Genomic DNA, 16141 nt, shown 5'->3' with positions numbered 1-16141 from the left:
CCTACTCGCATATATGCCAGCCAGAACAGGAATTATCCAAGGAGAGTCTGTTACCTTGGAGCGATCAGTATTCAGTAAATAAAGGTAATTGTATTTTTCTAACAAATTTTCTCTTGAAATATCTCCATGATCTGTGCTTGCTCTCATTGAATAACAACATTCATGGTTTACTTTTAGAGACTGGGATCAGCCCTGATCGTGCCCACATGACGCAGCAGTACAGTTACGTCGGTCAGAATCTGGTTCTGTCCCCTACACCACAATACAGGACTCACCCGTTCCATAGCATCCTGATTGTAGGACAGGTAGTACAGACACATGGACACCCCAGTAGCTGCCATGGAAGGACGGGGAATCTCAAGCAGTTTCTGCACTCCACCATGAGCAACGAACTCTGCAGCAAACTTGTTGTGAAGGAGGAGAGATGCCAAATGCTGTGCGGAGAAAATAACTGGTTAATGAAAGACCTAAAACAGAGGGGAAAGAGCTGCAAGGAACATTCACATCTAGTGCAAAAGAATGTGTCCTTACATCACTCATTCTGCAATGGATGTAAAGGATGGGAAGGGCTGACTGATGGACTGCAACCAAATGGATCTTTCTCCCATAGATTAAGGCCCCTTTCACACGGGCGAGTATTCCGCGCGGATGCGTGAGGTGAACGCATTGCACCCGCACTGAATACCGACCCATTCATTTCTATGGGGCTGTTCACATGAGCGGTGATTTTCAAGCATCACTTGTGCGTTGCGTGAAAATCGCAACATGCTCTATATTCTGCGTTTTTCACGCAATGCAGGCCCCATAGAAGTGAATGGGGTTGCATGAAAATCGCAAGCATCCGCAAGCAAGTGCGGATGCGGTGCGATTTTCACGCACGGTTGCTAGGAGACGATCGGGATGGAGACCCGATCATTATTATTTTCCCTTATAACATGGTAATAAGGGAAAATAATAGCATTCTGAATACAGACTGCATAGTAAAATAGCGCTGGGGGGGGGGTTAAAAAAAAAAAAATAATAATAATAATTTAACTCACCTTAGTCCACTTAATCGCGGCCCGGCATCTCCTTCTGTCTCCTTTACTGAACAGGACCTGTGGTGAGCATTCATTACTCATTACAGGTAAAGGACCTGTGGTGACGTCACTCCATCATCACATGATCTTTTACCATGGTGATGGATCATGTGATGGAACATGTGATGACCGGAGTGACGTCACCACAGGTCCTGTTCCTGTAATGAATGCTCACCACAGGTCCTGTTCAGTAAAGGAGACAGAAGGAGATGCCGGGCCGCGAGCAAGTGAACTAAGGTGAGTTAAATTATTATTATTTTATTTTTTAACCCCTCCAGCGCTATATTACTATGTATTCTGTATTCAGAATGTATTATTTTCCCTTATAACCATGTTATAAGGGAAAATAATACAATCTACAGAACACTGATCCCAAGCCTGAACTTCTGTGAAGAAGTTCGGGTTTGGGTACCAAACATGAGCGATTTTTCTCACGCGAGTGCAAAACGCATTACAATGTTTTGCACTCACGCTGAAAAATCGCAGGTGTTCCCGTAACGCACCCGCACATTTTCCCGCAACGCCCGTGTGAAAGAGGCCTAAAGGGGTATTCCGGAAGGTACAAGTTATCCTTTGGATAGGGAATAACTATCAGATCGGTGGGGGTCCTGCAGCTGGGATAGGGGATAACTTGTAACTACTGGAATACCCCTTTAAGGCCTCTCACAGAAGCAATACGGATTTGTGTCAGGACCTGTTCAGGGAGGTGCAATCAGTGTTTCCTAAGACGGCAATAAGTGTGTGCGTTTTTATCTGTCCGGATTGCATGCATTCTTCAAAAACTAAGAATACATCACCGAGCAACCACCTGCATCTGGACACCTTCCGTTTTTCACGCAGCCCTATTTACTTCTATGGAGTAAGGTGCGTGAAAAAAAACACCCAATATAGAACCTGATGCGATTTTTGCTAAACGCAGAGATTATGCTTGAAAAAGGTCTGGATTTAGGCCGAAAGCCACGTGGTCACTACATACATCGTCTCCGGACAGAAAACTCGTGTGCCCTAAAAGGGTTGTCCTATATGGACATTTAAGGCATATCGAAAAAACATGCCGTAGATGTCCTGTGGGACCCCCTCTCAACAAAGGGGCCCAGCTATGAACGGACAGGATTCCTCACAAGCACAGCTATCCCCATTTACTACTATAAGGCTTCCAAAAAGTGCTGAGAAGACTTGGGGTACTTTCACACTTGCGTTTTTCTTTTCCGGCATAGAGTTCTGTTCTAGGGGCTCTATACCAGAAAAGAACTGATCAGGCATATCCCCGTGCATTCTGAATGGAGAGTAATCCGTTCAGTTTGCATCAGGATGTCTTCAGTTCAGTCGTTTTGACTGATCAGGCAAAAGTGAAAACCGCAGCATGCTACGGTTTTATCTCCGGCAAAAAAAACTGAAGACTTGCCTGAATGCCGGATCCGGCATTTTTTCCCATAGGAATGTATTAGTGCCGGATCCAGCATTCAGAATACCGTAATGCCGGATCCGTCCTTCCGGTCTGCGCATGCGCAGACTGAAAAAAAGGTGAAAAAAAATAAATGCCGGCCCCGTTTTGCCAGATGACACCGGAAAGACGGATCCGGCATTTCAATGCATTTTTTCCCACTGATCAGGCATTTTTAAGACTGATCAGGATCCTGATCAGTCTTACAAATGCCATCAGTTGGCATACGTTTTGCCTGATCCGGCAGGCAGTTCCGGCGACGGAACTGCCTGCCGGATCTCTCTGCCGCAAGTGTGAAAGTAGCCTTAGCAATGAATGGAGGTCCTCTGCACGGCGGGGGTCTGTTCTTCAGATAGGACCTGCACCTATCAGACAATTATGGCACATTCTATCAATATGACATAAGTGTCCAGATGGAAATACCCCTTTAAAATGATCAATAAAAGTGGTATGTTTAGTGCATATTTATAAATAAAAAAAAACAATGGAGCAGAAAAACCAAAAGAAGCATGAATGCATGAGATTTCTAATCAATAACAATTTCACAAATTAATAAAGGAGTAATAATAGCCAGGACTAGATCGCTAGAATACGCAGGATTTACCTTCAGAGCCTCGAACGTGAGGAGAACGTCGTTTGTCCGCTTCAGGTCGATGTAATACATCATGAGTTCCCGGGATCCCATCTGCATGAATATCGGGAGCAGCTGTAGGAGACAGAGGTGACACTGATAACCCATCCCCAGGGACGATGACTGTAAAAACTCATCAAGCAGAGGAAGAGACGAGCCCAACACCCACTGGGCGAAACTCAAAGCAAGTGACGGAGAGAAAGAAGAGGGAAGCGGCTCATCCAATTCAGTAATTACTCTCAAAAATCACCACATCTAAAGCTCAAACCTATAAAATTATTATAATGCAGCATAAAGTATTAACCCTTTCAAGACCGGTGATTTTCAGTTTTTTTTTTTTTTTTCATTTCTTACTCCCAAGCCCACAACGTTTTTTTTTTTTCATTCACATAGATATATGAGGGCTTGATTTTTTTGCAGGACAAGTTGCACTTTCAAGCAATATTTTGGGGAAAAAAATTCCAAATAGTGTGGAAAATAAAAATATTTATCCCATATGGCGACATGGGAAAAAAAAAAGTCAAAATGGACGATTTGCTGTTTTTTTGTCTCTTTGTCTCCCACAAAAAAAATTGAATAAAAAGTCATACACACCACGCTAAAAATGAGCCATACACATAAAAATAAAAAATGGTATGGGGGTCAGAATATGGCTATGCAAAGAAAAAAAAAATTGTTTCTTTGAAAGTTTTAAATTTTTCCAGTATTAAAACGCAAGAAAAACTATACCTATTGTTGTAATTGTAGTGACCTGGAGAATAATAGTAACAGGTCGGTGTTACTGCATAGCAAACAGTATTAAAAAAACCTCCATAAAACTGTGGTGGTGTTTATATATATATAAATTTTAATAGTACGGGTGTTCACACACTGCACATCTGTAATGTCTGGGAAGAGGAGGCTGGGCTTTTAGTACAACCCATTTAGGACTACTTCCTGGGAGCATTTATCAGTACTAGCACCAGATTTTGCTTGGTTACTCCAGGACACATTTTTTGTTTTTTAAACCTTTACATTACAAGAAGCTGATCTTGGGGCGTCATTGCTGTGACCCTCTCCTCCTATAAAGTACTACCCAGCACTCCAGGACAACCCAGGCTCCACCAGGAGGAGATCCAATCTCTGCCCTAGTGACATGTCCCAAAAGATCTGTAGACAATGAGATAACTCTGAAATGTGAGATTCTCATGTGTTTTATCTTACCAGAGAGTGACGAAGTAGCATACTAGAGTAATGTAAGTGGCAGCTGCTCCTCACCTCCTGGTATTCTCCGAGTGGCGTGAGGTATTGTAGGATCAGCCGTTGTTCAATAGCTGGGGTCAGGGGGGACAAGCTGTAGTTGGTGCCAATAACCCAGAGAGACATCTCTGACCAGCTGCTGTTGGAAAGTTCGCTTGGTGCTCGCTCAAACTCAGAGAAGCTTAGCTTCTGCTTCACTTTGCGGTGAGTTTCCGTGTCCGGTTTTGTTCTCCGCGGTGGTCCAGTGCCATCAGAATTAACCATGACCCCAAGACCTGGAGATGTCTCTGCCTGGAAAGAGAGGTCAATATTTTCCGGCTTTGATCTTGTAACAAGTGAGTTTTCTCCATAGTCCATGTCCACAGCCTCTTCGTCCAGTGGGAGGAGCGGCTCACCAAGGGGCTTACGAGGACTGTGACGCTTGTTTTCCTGCTTATTACATGCTTCTCTGGACTGAAGTTCACGGAGTCTGCGCAAAACAAGCGCAACCTATAGAAAGAAGGCAAAAAACAGAACGAGGGAGGCTAAATACAGGAGAGTGAGCACAGGAATAATAACTAGAGAAAGGACTATAAACCAAAGAACCTTGGCCTTTAATTTATAAATTATCTTTATCATTGTTGGATCCATGTATTTTTTGCCCTATAAAACGCACCTCCCCAAAGTGAAGGGGGAGGGGGAGGGGGAGGGGGGGATGTCAGCACAGCATGCGGCATCGGGTCACAGCAAAGCGCACGACAGGAAGAGTGTGGAGGACAGGAGCGGCCGGGGTAGAAGAGGCAAGTTGTTTGAAATCTTTTCTGATCGGAGCATGAAAGTCTGAACTGGGGGTCATTCACATTGAGCTCTGATTGAGGAACGTATTAACATGGAGGTCTGATTGGGGGTCTGAGCAGAGCTCTAAAACCGAAGTGCATCTTATTGGGAGAAAAACACAATACATCCGTGGGGACAAATTATCCACCGCAAATCAGTGGCCAAATCTACAAGTGTTACACGTTTAACATAAGATTGCTGCCGGTTAGCCACAGATTTCACCATATGAAACACGTGGGAGATTCCTGCAGAAAGGACGTGCTTTACATCCCCGTGCTAATTGTCTTCCGTATTGTATAAGTGAAATTTATTAAAACCTCATCCATTTTGCTGCTTCTGTAATACAAATCCAGATGGAAAATCGGAAAACCTGCAGTGAATCCGAACAAGTGTGAACAGTGTTATAGACTAGAAAGAAAAAAAACTACTGTATTACGGTTATTAAATTGAGGGCAAAATGACAAACATGGCTGGACAGATTATAGAGCAATATCGAGATTAAAAATAGAGTCACTTTAAGATATTGTCTTATTTCATCTATACTGATTCTAAATTGCAACTCACGATCTGAAGCCTGCAGAATAGTGAGTGCAGCTCTGGAGTATAATACAGGATGTAACTCAGGATCAGTACAGGATATGTAATGTATGTACACAGTGACTGCACCAGCAGAATAGTGAGTGCAGCTCTGGAGTATAATACAGGATGTAACTCAGGGTCAGTACAGGATAAGTAATGTATGTATACAGTGACTGCACCAGCAGAATAGTGAGTGCAGCTCTGGAGTATAATACAGGATGTAACTCAGGATCAGTACAGGATAAGTAATGTATGTACACAGTGACTGCACCAGCAGAATAGTGAGTGCAGCTCTGGAGTATAATACAGGATGTAACTCAGGGTCAGTACAGGATAAGTAATGTATGTACACAGTGACTGCACCAGCAGAATAGTAAGTGCAGCTCTGGAGTATAATACAGGATGTAACTCAGGATCAGTACAGGATAAGTAATGTATGTACACAGTAAGTGCACCAGCAGAATAGTGAGTGCAGCTCTGGAGTATAATACAGGATGTAACTCAGGATCAGTACAGGATAAGTAATGTATGTACACAGTGACTGCACCAGCAGAATAGTGAGTGCAGCTCTGGAGTATAATGCAGGATGTAACTCAGGATCAGTACAGGATAAGTAATGTATGTACACAGTGACTGCACCAGCAGAATAGTGAGTGCAGCTCTGGAGTATAATACAGGATGTAACTCAGGATCAGTACAGGATAAGTAATGTATGTACACAGTGACTGCACCAGTAGAATAGTGAGTGCAGCTCTGGAGTATAATACAGGATAAGTAATGTATGTACACAGTGACTGCACCAGCAGAATAGTGAGTGCAGCTCTGGAGTATAATACAGGATATAACTCAGGATCAGTACAGGATAAGTAATGTATGTACACAGTGACTGCACCAGCAGAATAGTGAGTGCAGATCTGGAGTATAATACAGGATGTAACTCAGGGTCAGTACAGGATAAGTAATGTATGTACACAGTGACTGCACCAGCAGAATAGTGAGTGCAGCTCTGGAGTATAATACAGGATGTAACTCAGGATAAGTACAGGATAAGTAATGTATGTACACAGTGACTGCACCAGCAGAATAGTGAGTGCAGCTCTGGAGTATAATACAGGATGTAACTCAGGATCAGTACAGGATAAGTAATGTATGTACACAGTAAGTGCACCAGCAGAATAGTGAGTGCAGCTCTGGAGTATAATACAGGATGTAACTCAGGATCAGTACAGGATAAGTAATGTATGTACACAGTGACTGCACCAGCAGAATAGTGAGTGCAGCTCTGGAGTATAATGCAGGATGTAACTCAGGATCAGTACAGGATAAGTAATGTATGTACACAGTGACTGCACCAGCAGAATAGTGAGTGCAGCTCTGGAGTATAATACAGGATGTAACTCAGGATCAGTACAGGATAAGTAATGTATGTACACAGTGACTGCACCAGCAGAATAGTGAGTGCAGCTCTGGAGTATAATACAGGATGTAACTCAGGAACAGTACAGGATAAGTAATGTATGTACACAGTGACTGCACCAGCAGAATAGTGAGTGCAGCTCTGGAGTATAATACAGGATGTAACTCAGGATCAGTACAGGATAAGTAATGTATGTACACAGTGACTGCACCAGCAGAATAGTGAGTGCAGCTCTGCAGTATAATACAGGATGTAACTCAGGATCAGTACAGGATAAGTAATGTATGTACACAGTGACTGCACCAGTAGAATAGTGAGTGCAGCTCTGGAGTATAATACAGGATAAGTAATGTATGTACACAGTGACTGCACCAGCAGAATAGTGAGTGCAGCTCTGGAGTATAATACAGGATATAACTCAGGATCAGTACAGGATAAGTAATGTATGTACACAGTGACTGCACCAGCAGAATAGTGAGTGCAGCTCTGGAGTATAATACAGGATGTAACTCAGGGTCAGTACAGGATAAGTAATGTATGTACACAGTGACTGCACCAGCAGAATAGTGAGTGCAGCTCTGGAGTATAATACAGGATGTAACTGAGGATCAGTACAGGATAAGTAATGTATGTACACAGTGACTGCACCAGCAGAACAGTGAGTGCAGCTCTGGAGTATAATACAGGATGTAACTCAGGATCAGTACAGGATAAGTAATGTATGTACACAGTGACTGCACCAGCAGAACAGTGAGTGCAGCTCTGGAGTATAATACAGGATGTAACTCAGGATCAGTAATGTATGTACACAGTGACTGCACCAGCAGAACAGTGAGTGCAGCTCTGGAGTATAATACAGGATGTAACTCAGGATCAGTACAGGATAAGTAATGTATGTACACAGTGAATGCACCAGCAGAACAGTGAGTGCAGCTCTGGAGTATAATACAGGATGTAACTCAGGATCAGTAATGTATGTACACAGTGACTGCACCAGCAGAACAGTGAGTGCAGCTCTGGAGTATAATACAGGATGTAACTCAGGATCAGTAATGTATGTACACAGTGACTGCACCAGCAGAACAGTGAGTGCAGCTGTGGAGTATAATACAGGATGTAACTCAGGATCAGCACAGGTTGGGTAATGTAATTTACAGTGACTCCATTTTTATGTAGACAGGCGTTCAGAGAGGCCCCTACATGAAAAGGACTCAGCTGCTCCATAAATTAAAAGTAATTTACTATCTTACCATTTGAGAGTTTTCATCGCGATAATTTGCAGCAATATCTTGATTCTCCATGGCTCCTCCTAGCAGTCCGATCGCATATGTACGGAGGGGCTGCTCGGCTTCCCGTGCCCACTTGAAAAGATTTTCGACAATTCCTTCCTAATAGTGGAACAAGGAATGCAATTAGCTCCCACACAATAAGTTACACCTAAACTAAAGATTGGCATCACCGCCTCCCATCAGTGACCTCCAGGGAGCTGAACTGAACGGTTTGTGGTTTATGTTTAATACATCAAAGCAGAATAATCAGCGAACAAACTAGGGTTGCACCGGGTATTGAACTTTCCATACCCAATCGATACTTTTTCAACTGGATCCATACGATACCGGGACTTGCTTTTCCTCGATACTCTGCTGCACTACTTAGTACCTTTTCTCATTAGAGAACATGGCACATGCTGCGCTCTCATCAGCAGCACAGTAGAGAAGGGGATTGTGGCCCCTGAGAGGGTTAAATGACGGGATCAACGTTCCCAGTCATTTCGCCAGGTGCACCCGACGCATATAGAGCGAGCTCACCGCAACATACACTTGGGGTTTCTTATTTTCATTGGTGGTGCGGTGGCCAGCGGCTAGAGGCCATCCTGCGGTGGCGGGGACCCGATGGTTGCCATGGCAGCCCCAAGCCATTCAAAGGCCTTGGAGCCCGGCATGTACGCCCAGGCTGGGTCTCATAGGCAAACTAAATACAGATGTATTGTGCTGCACTGAAGCAGGGATCAGACCCTGTAATGTTGAAATCCAATAGTTAAACAAAAATAATAAAAGGGGGGGGGAAAGCGTTTGACAATAAAACAAAAATAAAGTTTAAATTTAAAAAAGCCCCTTTCCCATAAAAAGATATAAAATTGTAAAAAATAGAAAAAAAAAATACCAAACAGTCATCTCATCCCGCAAAAAATTAGACCCTAAGACAATCGCCAAAAAAAAAAAAAAAAGATGGCTTTCAGAAAATGGAGACATAAAAACATGATTGTTTTTCTTACAAAAATGCTTTATTGTGTGAAACCAAAATCTATATTAAAAAAAAAAAAAAATTTAAAAAAAAAAAAGACAAATTAGGTATCGCCGCGTCTAACAAACTGCTCTATAAAAATATCACATGATTTAGCCTATCAGGTGAAAACCGTAAAAAAAAAAACAAAAAAAAACAAACCATCTGTTGTCACCTTACATCACAAAAAGTGTAATACCAAACGATCAAAAAGTAGTATGTATATCAAAATTGTACTAATCAGACCATCACATAAGATAATCGTCCAAAAAATAAAAATATGGCTTTCAGAAAAAGAGACACAAAAACATTATTTCAAAAATGCTTTATTATGTAAAACTGAAACAAAATAAAAATAAAAGTAGACATATTTGGTATTGTCGTGTCCATAACAACCTGCTCAACCTGTCAGGTAAACACTGTAAAAAAAGCCATTATTTGGTTACCTATAGAGCAATCAAAAGTCATATACACCACAAAATAATACCAATAAAAGTGTCACCTTATCCTACAATTTCCAAAATGGGGTCACTTTTTTGGAGTTTCTACTCTAGGGGTGCATCGGGGGGTCTTTAAATGTCATATGGCAACCTAAAATTATCCCAGTGAAATTTGCCTTTTTTGGTATTTCTGTAAACTGCAGAATCGGGGGAATAAACATTGAGTTTTATTTGGCTGTTAACCCTTGATGTGTTACAGGAAAAAATGAATTAAAATGGAAAATCTGCCAAAAGTTACATTTAAAAATGCAATCTCCTTTTTCCTTTAATTCTTGTGGAACACCTAAAGGGTTAAAGTTTGTAAAATCAATTTTGAATAACTTTAGGGGTGTAGTTTCTACAATGGGGTCATTTATGGGGGGTTTCCACTATATAAGCCCCACAAAGTGACTTCAGAATTGAAGTGGTCCTTAACCCCTTCAGCCCCCCTTAGCTTAAACACCCTGAAAGACCAGGCCACTTTTTACACTTCTGACCTACACTACTTTCACCGTTTATTGCTCGGTCATGCAACTTACCACCCAAATGAATTTTACCTCCTTTTCTTCTCACTAATAGAGCTTTCATTTGGTGGTATTTCATTGCTGCTGACATTTTTACTTTTTTTGTTATTAATCGAAATTTAACGATTTTTTGCAAAAAAATGACATTTTTCACTTTCAGTTGTAAAATTTTGCAAAAAAAACGACATCCATATATAAATTTTGCTTTCAATTTATTGTTCTACATGTCTTTGATAAAAAAAAAATGTTTGGGTAAAAAAAAAAATGGTTTGGGTAAAAGTTATAGCGTTTACAAACTATGGTACAAAAATGTGAATTTCCGCTTTTTGAAGCAGCTCTGACTTTCTGAGCACCTGTCATGTTTCCTGAGGTTCTACAATGGCCAGACAGTACAAACACCCCACAAATGACCCCATTTCGGAAAGTAGACACCCTAAGGTATTCGCTGATGGGCATAGTGAGTTCATAGAACTTTTTATTTTTTGTCACAAGTTAGCAGAAAATGATGATTTTTTTTTTTATTTATTATTTTTCTTACAAAGTCTCATATTCCACTAACTTGTGACAAAAAATAAAAACTTCTATAAACTCACTATGCCCATCAGCGAATACCTTGGGGTGTCTTCTTTCCAAAATGGGGTCACTTGTGGGGTAGTTATACTGCCCTGGCATTCTAGGGGCCCAAATGTGTGGTAAGGAGTTTGAAATCAAATTCTGTAAAAAATGGCCGGTGAAATCCAAAAGGTGCTCTTTGGAATATGGGCCCCTTTGCCCACCTAGGCTGCAAAAAAGTGTCACACATCTGGTATCTCCGTACTCAGGAGAAGGTGGGGAATGTGTTTTGGGGTGTCATTTTACATATACCCATGCTGGGTGAGAGAAATATCTTGGTCAAATGCCAACTTTGTATAAAAAAATGGGAAAAGTTGTCTTTTGCCAAGATATTTCTCTCACCCAGCATGGGTATATGTAAAATGACACCCCAAAACACATTCCCCAACTTCTCCTGAGTACGGAGATACCACATGTGTGACACTTTTTTGCAGCCTAGGTGGGCAAAGGGGCCCATATTCCAAAGAGCACCTTTCGGATTTCACTCGTCATTTTTTACAGAATTTGATTTCAAACTCCTTACCACACATTTGGGCCCCTAGAATGCCAGGGCAGTATAACTACCCCACAAGTGACCCCATTTTGGAAAGAAGACACCCCAAGGTATTCGCTGATGGGCATAGTGAGTTCATGGAAGTTTTTATTTTTTGTCACAAGTTAGTGGAATATGGGACTTTGTATGAAAAAAAAAAAAAAAAAATCATCATTTTCCACTAACTTGTGACAAAAAAAATAAAAAATTCTAGGAACTCGCCATGCCCCTCACGGAATACCTTGGGGTGTCTTCTTTCCAAAATGGGGTCACTTGTGGGGTAGTTATACTGCCCTGGCATTTTCCAGGGGCCCTAATGTGTGGTAAGTAGGTAAATGACCTGTGAAATCCGAAAGGTGCTCTTTGGAATGTGGGCCCCTTTGCCCACCTAGGCTGCAAAAAAGTGTCACACATGTGGTATCGCCGTATTCAGGAGAAGTTGGGCAATGTGTTTTGGGGTGTCATTTTACATATACCCATGCTGGGCGAGAGAAATATCTTGGCAAAAGACAACTTTTCCCATTTTTTTTATACAAAGTTGGCATTTGACCAAGATATTTCTCTCGCCCAGCATGGGTATATGTAAAATGACACCCCAAAACACATTGCCCAACTTCTCCTGAATACAGAGATACCAGATGTGTGACACTTTTTTGCAGCCTAGGTGGGCAAAGGGGCCCAAATTCCTTTTAGGAGGGCATTTTTAGACATTCTGATACCAGACTTCTTCTCATGCTTTGGGGCCCCTAAAATGCCAGGGCAGTATAAATACCCCACATGTGACCCCATTTTGGAAAGAAGACACCCCAAGGTATTCAATGAGGGGCATGGCATGTTCATAGAAAAAAAAAAATTTTGGCACAAGTTAGCGGAAATTTATTTTTTTTGATTTTTTTCTCACAAAGTCTCCCTTTCCGCTAACTTGGGACAAAAATTTCAATCTTTCATGGACTCAATATGCCCCTCAGCGAATACCTCGGGGTGTCTTCTTTCCAAAATGGTGTTATTTGTGGGGTGTTTGTACTGCCCTGGCATTTGAGGGTCTCCGCAATCATTACATGTATGCCCAGCATTAGGAGTTTCTGCTATTCTCCTTATATTGAGCATACGGGTAATGAGATTTTTTTTTTCCGTTCAGCCTCTGGGCTGAAAGAAAAAATGAACGGCACAGATTTCTTCATTCGCATCGATCAATGTGGATGAAAAAATCTCTGCCCAAAAAAAAAAAGGAGGGGAAAGGCGTCTGCCAGGACATAGGAGCTCCGCCCAACATCCATACCCACTTAGCTCGTATGCCCTGGCAAACCCGATTTCTCCATTCACATCAATCGATGCGGATGAATAAATCATTGCCGGGATTTTTGTATTTTTTTTATATATACAAAGTGTTTGCCAAAGTATATGAACACCGCCACCTCCTCAGCTCATATGCCTCGGCAAACATATCTTTTACTGCAGAGGAGAAATCTCGTCTTGCAGCGCCGCATACACCGACTTGCGTGTAATCTGACAGCAGCGCAATGCTTCTGTCCGAATGCACATCAGTGCTGCAGCTAGTCGATCGGTTGGTCCACCTGGAAGGTAAAAAAAAAAAAAAAGAAAAAACCAGGCCGCAAAGCAATAACTTTATTAACTTTGGAAGAGAACATCTAAACTTTAACTTTTTGAACTGGTGTTTTTTTTTTTTTTTTTTTTTTTTTTTTACATCTTTATAGAACAAACCTCTCCTTCCCCATGGGTCAATGTGCAAAGCGCAAATCGCCCAGAGATGTGGTGAAGTACATTATGCACTTTATCCCAGGTGAAAGGAGAGGTTTGCAGCAGCTGTGAGTAAAAGGGCCCTAATAGCCCTGTGTGCCTGTCCTGTGAGATGTGATCCCTATGCTAGGTGTACCTGTGTGTGGTACTTCCGGAAACACTCACCAAAGCATAGGGCAGGGTGGTCAGGACAGTCAGGACAGAAATAGCGGGTGTCACGCCTTATTCCACTCCTGCTACAGACACGACATCTTTTTCGGGGTGACGGTTGGGTTGAGGTACCAGGAACGACACTGGGGAAATGTCGCTCGTGTAGACGGCTAACTACACTGGTGGATGGGGCCACGGAACCTCCTGGATAAAGGAGGTTCTCGATGATCTCTTCCTGGAATTTGAGGAAGGATCGTGTTCTCCCAGCCTTACTGTAGAGAACAAAACTATTGTACATAGCCAATTGAATTAAATATACAGACACCTTCTTATACCAGCGTCTGGTGCGTCGGGAAACTAAATACGGAGACAACATCTGGTCATTGAAGTCCACCCCTCCCATGTGAAGGTTATAGTCGTGGACTGAGAGGGGCTTTTCAATGACACGGGTTGCTCGCTCAATTTGGATTGTCGTGTCTGCGTGAATGGAGGAGAGCATGTAAACGTCACGCTTGTCTCTCCATTTCACCGCGAGCAGTTCTTCGTTACACAAGGCAGCCCTCTCCCCCCTTGCAAGACGGGTGGTAACGAGCCGTTGGGGGAAGCCCACGCGACTAGGTCGCACGGTGCCACAGGCGCAAATCCGTTCTAGAAACAAATGCCTAAAGAGGGCCACACTTGTGTAAAAATTGTCCACATAAAGATGGTACCCCTTGCCGAATAAGGGTGACACCAAGTCCCAGACTGTCTTCCCACTGCTCCCCAGGTAGTCAGGGCAACCGACCGGCTCCAGGGTCTGATCTTTTCCCTCATAGATCCGAAATTTGTGGGTATAGCCTGTGGCCCTTTCACAGAGCTTATACAATTTGACCCCATACCGGGCACGCTTGCTTGTGATGTATTGTTTGAAGCCAAGGCGCCCGGTAAAATGTATTAGGGACTCGTCTACGCAGATGTTTTGCTCGGGGGTATACAAATCTGCAAATTTCTGGTTGAAATAGTCTATGAGGGGCCGAATTTTGTGGAGCCGGTCAAAAGCTGGGTGGCCTCTGGGACGGGAGGTGGTGTTGTCGCTAAAATGCAGAAAACGCAGGATGGTCTCAAATCGTGTCCTGGACATGGCAGCAGAGAACATGGGCATGTGATGAATTGGGTTCGTGGACCAATATGACCGCAATTCATGCTTTTTAGTTAGACCCATGTTGAGGAGAAGGCCCAGAAAAATTTTAATTTCGGAAACTTGGACTGGTTTCCACCGGAAAGGCTGGGCATAATAGCTTCCCGGGTTTGCGGTTATAAATTGAGTGGCATACTGGTTGGTCTCTGCCACGACTAAGTCCAAGAGCTCCGCAGTCAAGAACAGCTCAAAAAATCCCAGGGCCGAACCGATTTGAGCCGTCTCAACCCGAACTCCAGACTGGGCGGTGAAAGGGGGAACTACAGGTGCGGCTGAAGTTGGTGACTGCCAATCAGGGTTTGCCAGCACCTCAGGGATTCTAGGGGCTCTACGGGCCTGTCTGCGCGGTGGCTGCGACGGGGTAACTATTGCACGTGCCACCGTACCAGCTTCAACTGCCCTTCTGGTACTCGCCACGTCACCATGTTGTACGGCAGTGCTGGTACTAGGTCCAGGGAGGGCTGCGCTGCTGGTGTATGCCTCACCACGTGATCCGGCAGCGACAGCCCCACTCTGCTGCTCTAGAAGCGGATCCTGCGTAACCTGTGGTCTAGCGACACGGGGCCGGGTACGCCTGGTGCTATCAGGGACCTCAACCTCCTCGTCCGAACTTTGGGTCAGAGAGCCACTGCTTTCCACAGGTTCATATTCTGACCCGCTAGATTCGTCAGATGAGGGTTCCCACTCCTCATCCGACTGGGTCAGAATCCTGTAGGCCTCTTCAGAAGAATACCCCCTGTTTGACATTTGGACTACAAAATTTAGGGGTATTCCCTGAGACTACCCAAGAAAAAAAGCAAGCCTGTCTTACAAAGGGGAGGCTAGCGAAGTACCGGAGGCCGCTGCGGTTGATAAAAAAATATCAAAACTGATTTTTTTATCGCCGCAGTGCTTGTAAAGTGAATGTGCAGTGATCAAAAAATATATATTTTTTGTCACTGCGGTGGGGCGGGCGTGGGTGAACGCACGTGTGGGCGACCGATCAGGCCTGATCGGGCAAACACTGCGTTTTGGGTGGAGGGCGAATTAAAGTGACACTAATACTATTATAGATCTGACCGTGATCAGTTTTGATCACTTACAGATACTATAAAAGTACAAATGCTGATTAGCGATACGCTATTCAGCGAATAAGTGACTGCGGTGCGGTGGGGTGGGCGCTAACTGACGCTAACTACCTAACCAAGGGGCCTAAACTATCCCTAAAACCTAACAGCCAATACCAGTGGGAAAAAAAAGTGACAGTTTACACTGATCACTTTTTTTCCTTTCACTAGTGATTGACAGGAGCGATCAAAGGGGTGATCAAAGGGTTAATTGGGGTGCAGGGGGGTGATATGGGGCTATGTGTGGTGTTTGGTGTACTCACTGTGAAGTCTGCTCCTCTGCTGGATCCAACCGACGAAAAGGACCAGCACAGG

At 43.3% G+C, this 16141-nt stretch overlaps 1 protein-coding gene across 3 annotated transcripts in view; it reads right to left on the bottom strand.

The window, feature by feature from the left end:
• DCAF1 (DDB1 and CUL4 associated factor 1) overlaps nt 1–16141 on the bottom strand; it is a 39300-nt gene that overhangs the window by 9328 nt on the left and 13831 nt on the right. For 2 of the 3 annotated variants that reach the window (XM_040408539.1, XM_040408540.1), the window contains exons 6-9: nt 8456–8593; nt 4358–4882; nt 3128–3229; nt 276–434 (exon numbers count right to left, since the gene is read on the bottom strand). In XM_040408539.1, the coding sequence (XP_040264473.1) occupies nt 276–434; nt 3128–3229; nt 4358–4882; nt 8456–8593 (924 nt within the window). The remainder of the gene's footprint in view (nt 1–275; nt 435–3127; nt 3230–4357; nt 4883–8455; nt 8594–16141) is intronic. The other variant, XM_040408541.1, reaches the window with a different exon arrangement.

This window comes from Bufo bufo, chromosome 9, assembly GCF_905171765.1.
Source record: "Bufo bufo chromosome 9, aBufBuf1.1, whole genome shotgun sequence".
Classification (NCBI taxonomy): Eukaryota; Metazoa; Chordata; class Amphibia; order Anura; family Bufonidae; genus Bufo; species Bufo bufo.
The sequence above is the reverse complement of the archived record's forward strand: the minus strand, read 5'-3'. Positions and strand labels throughout refer to the sequence as shown.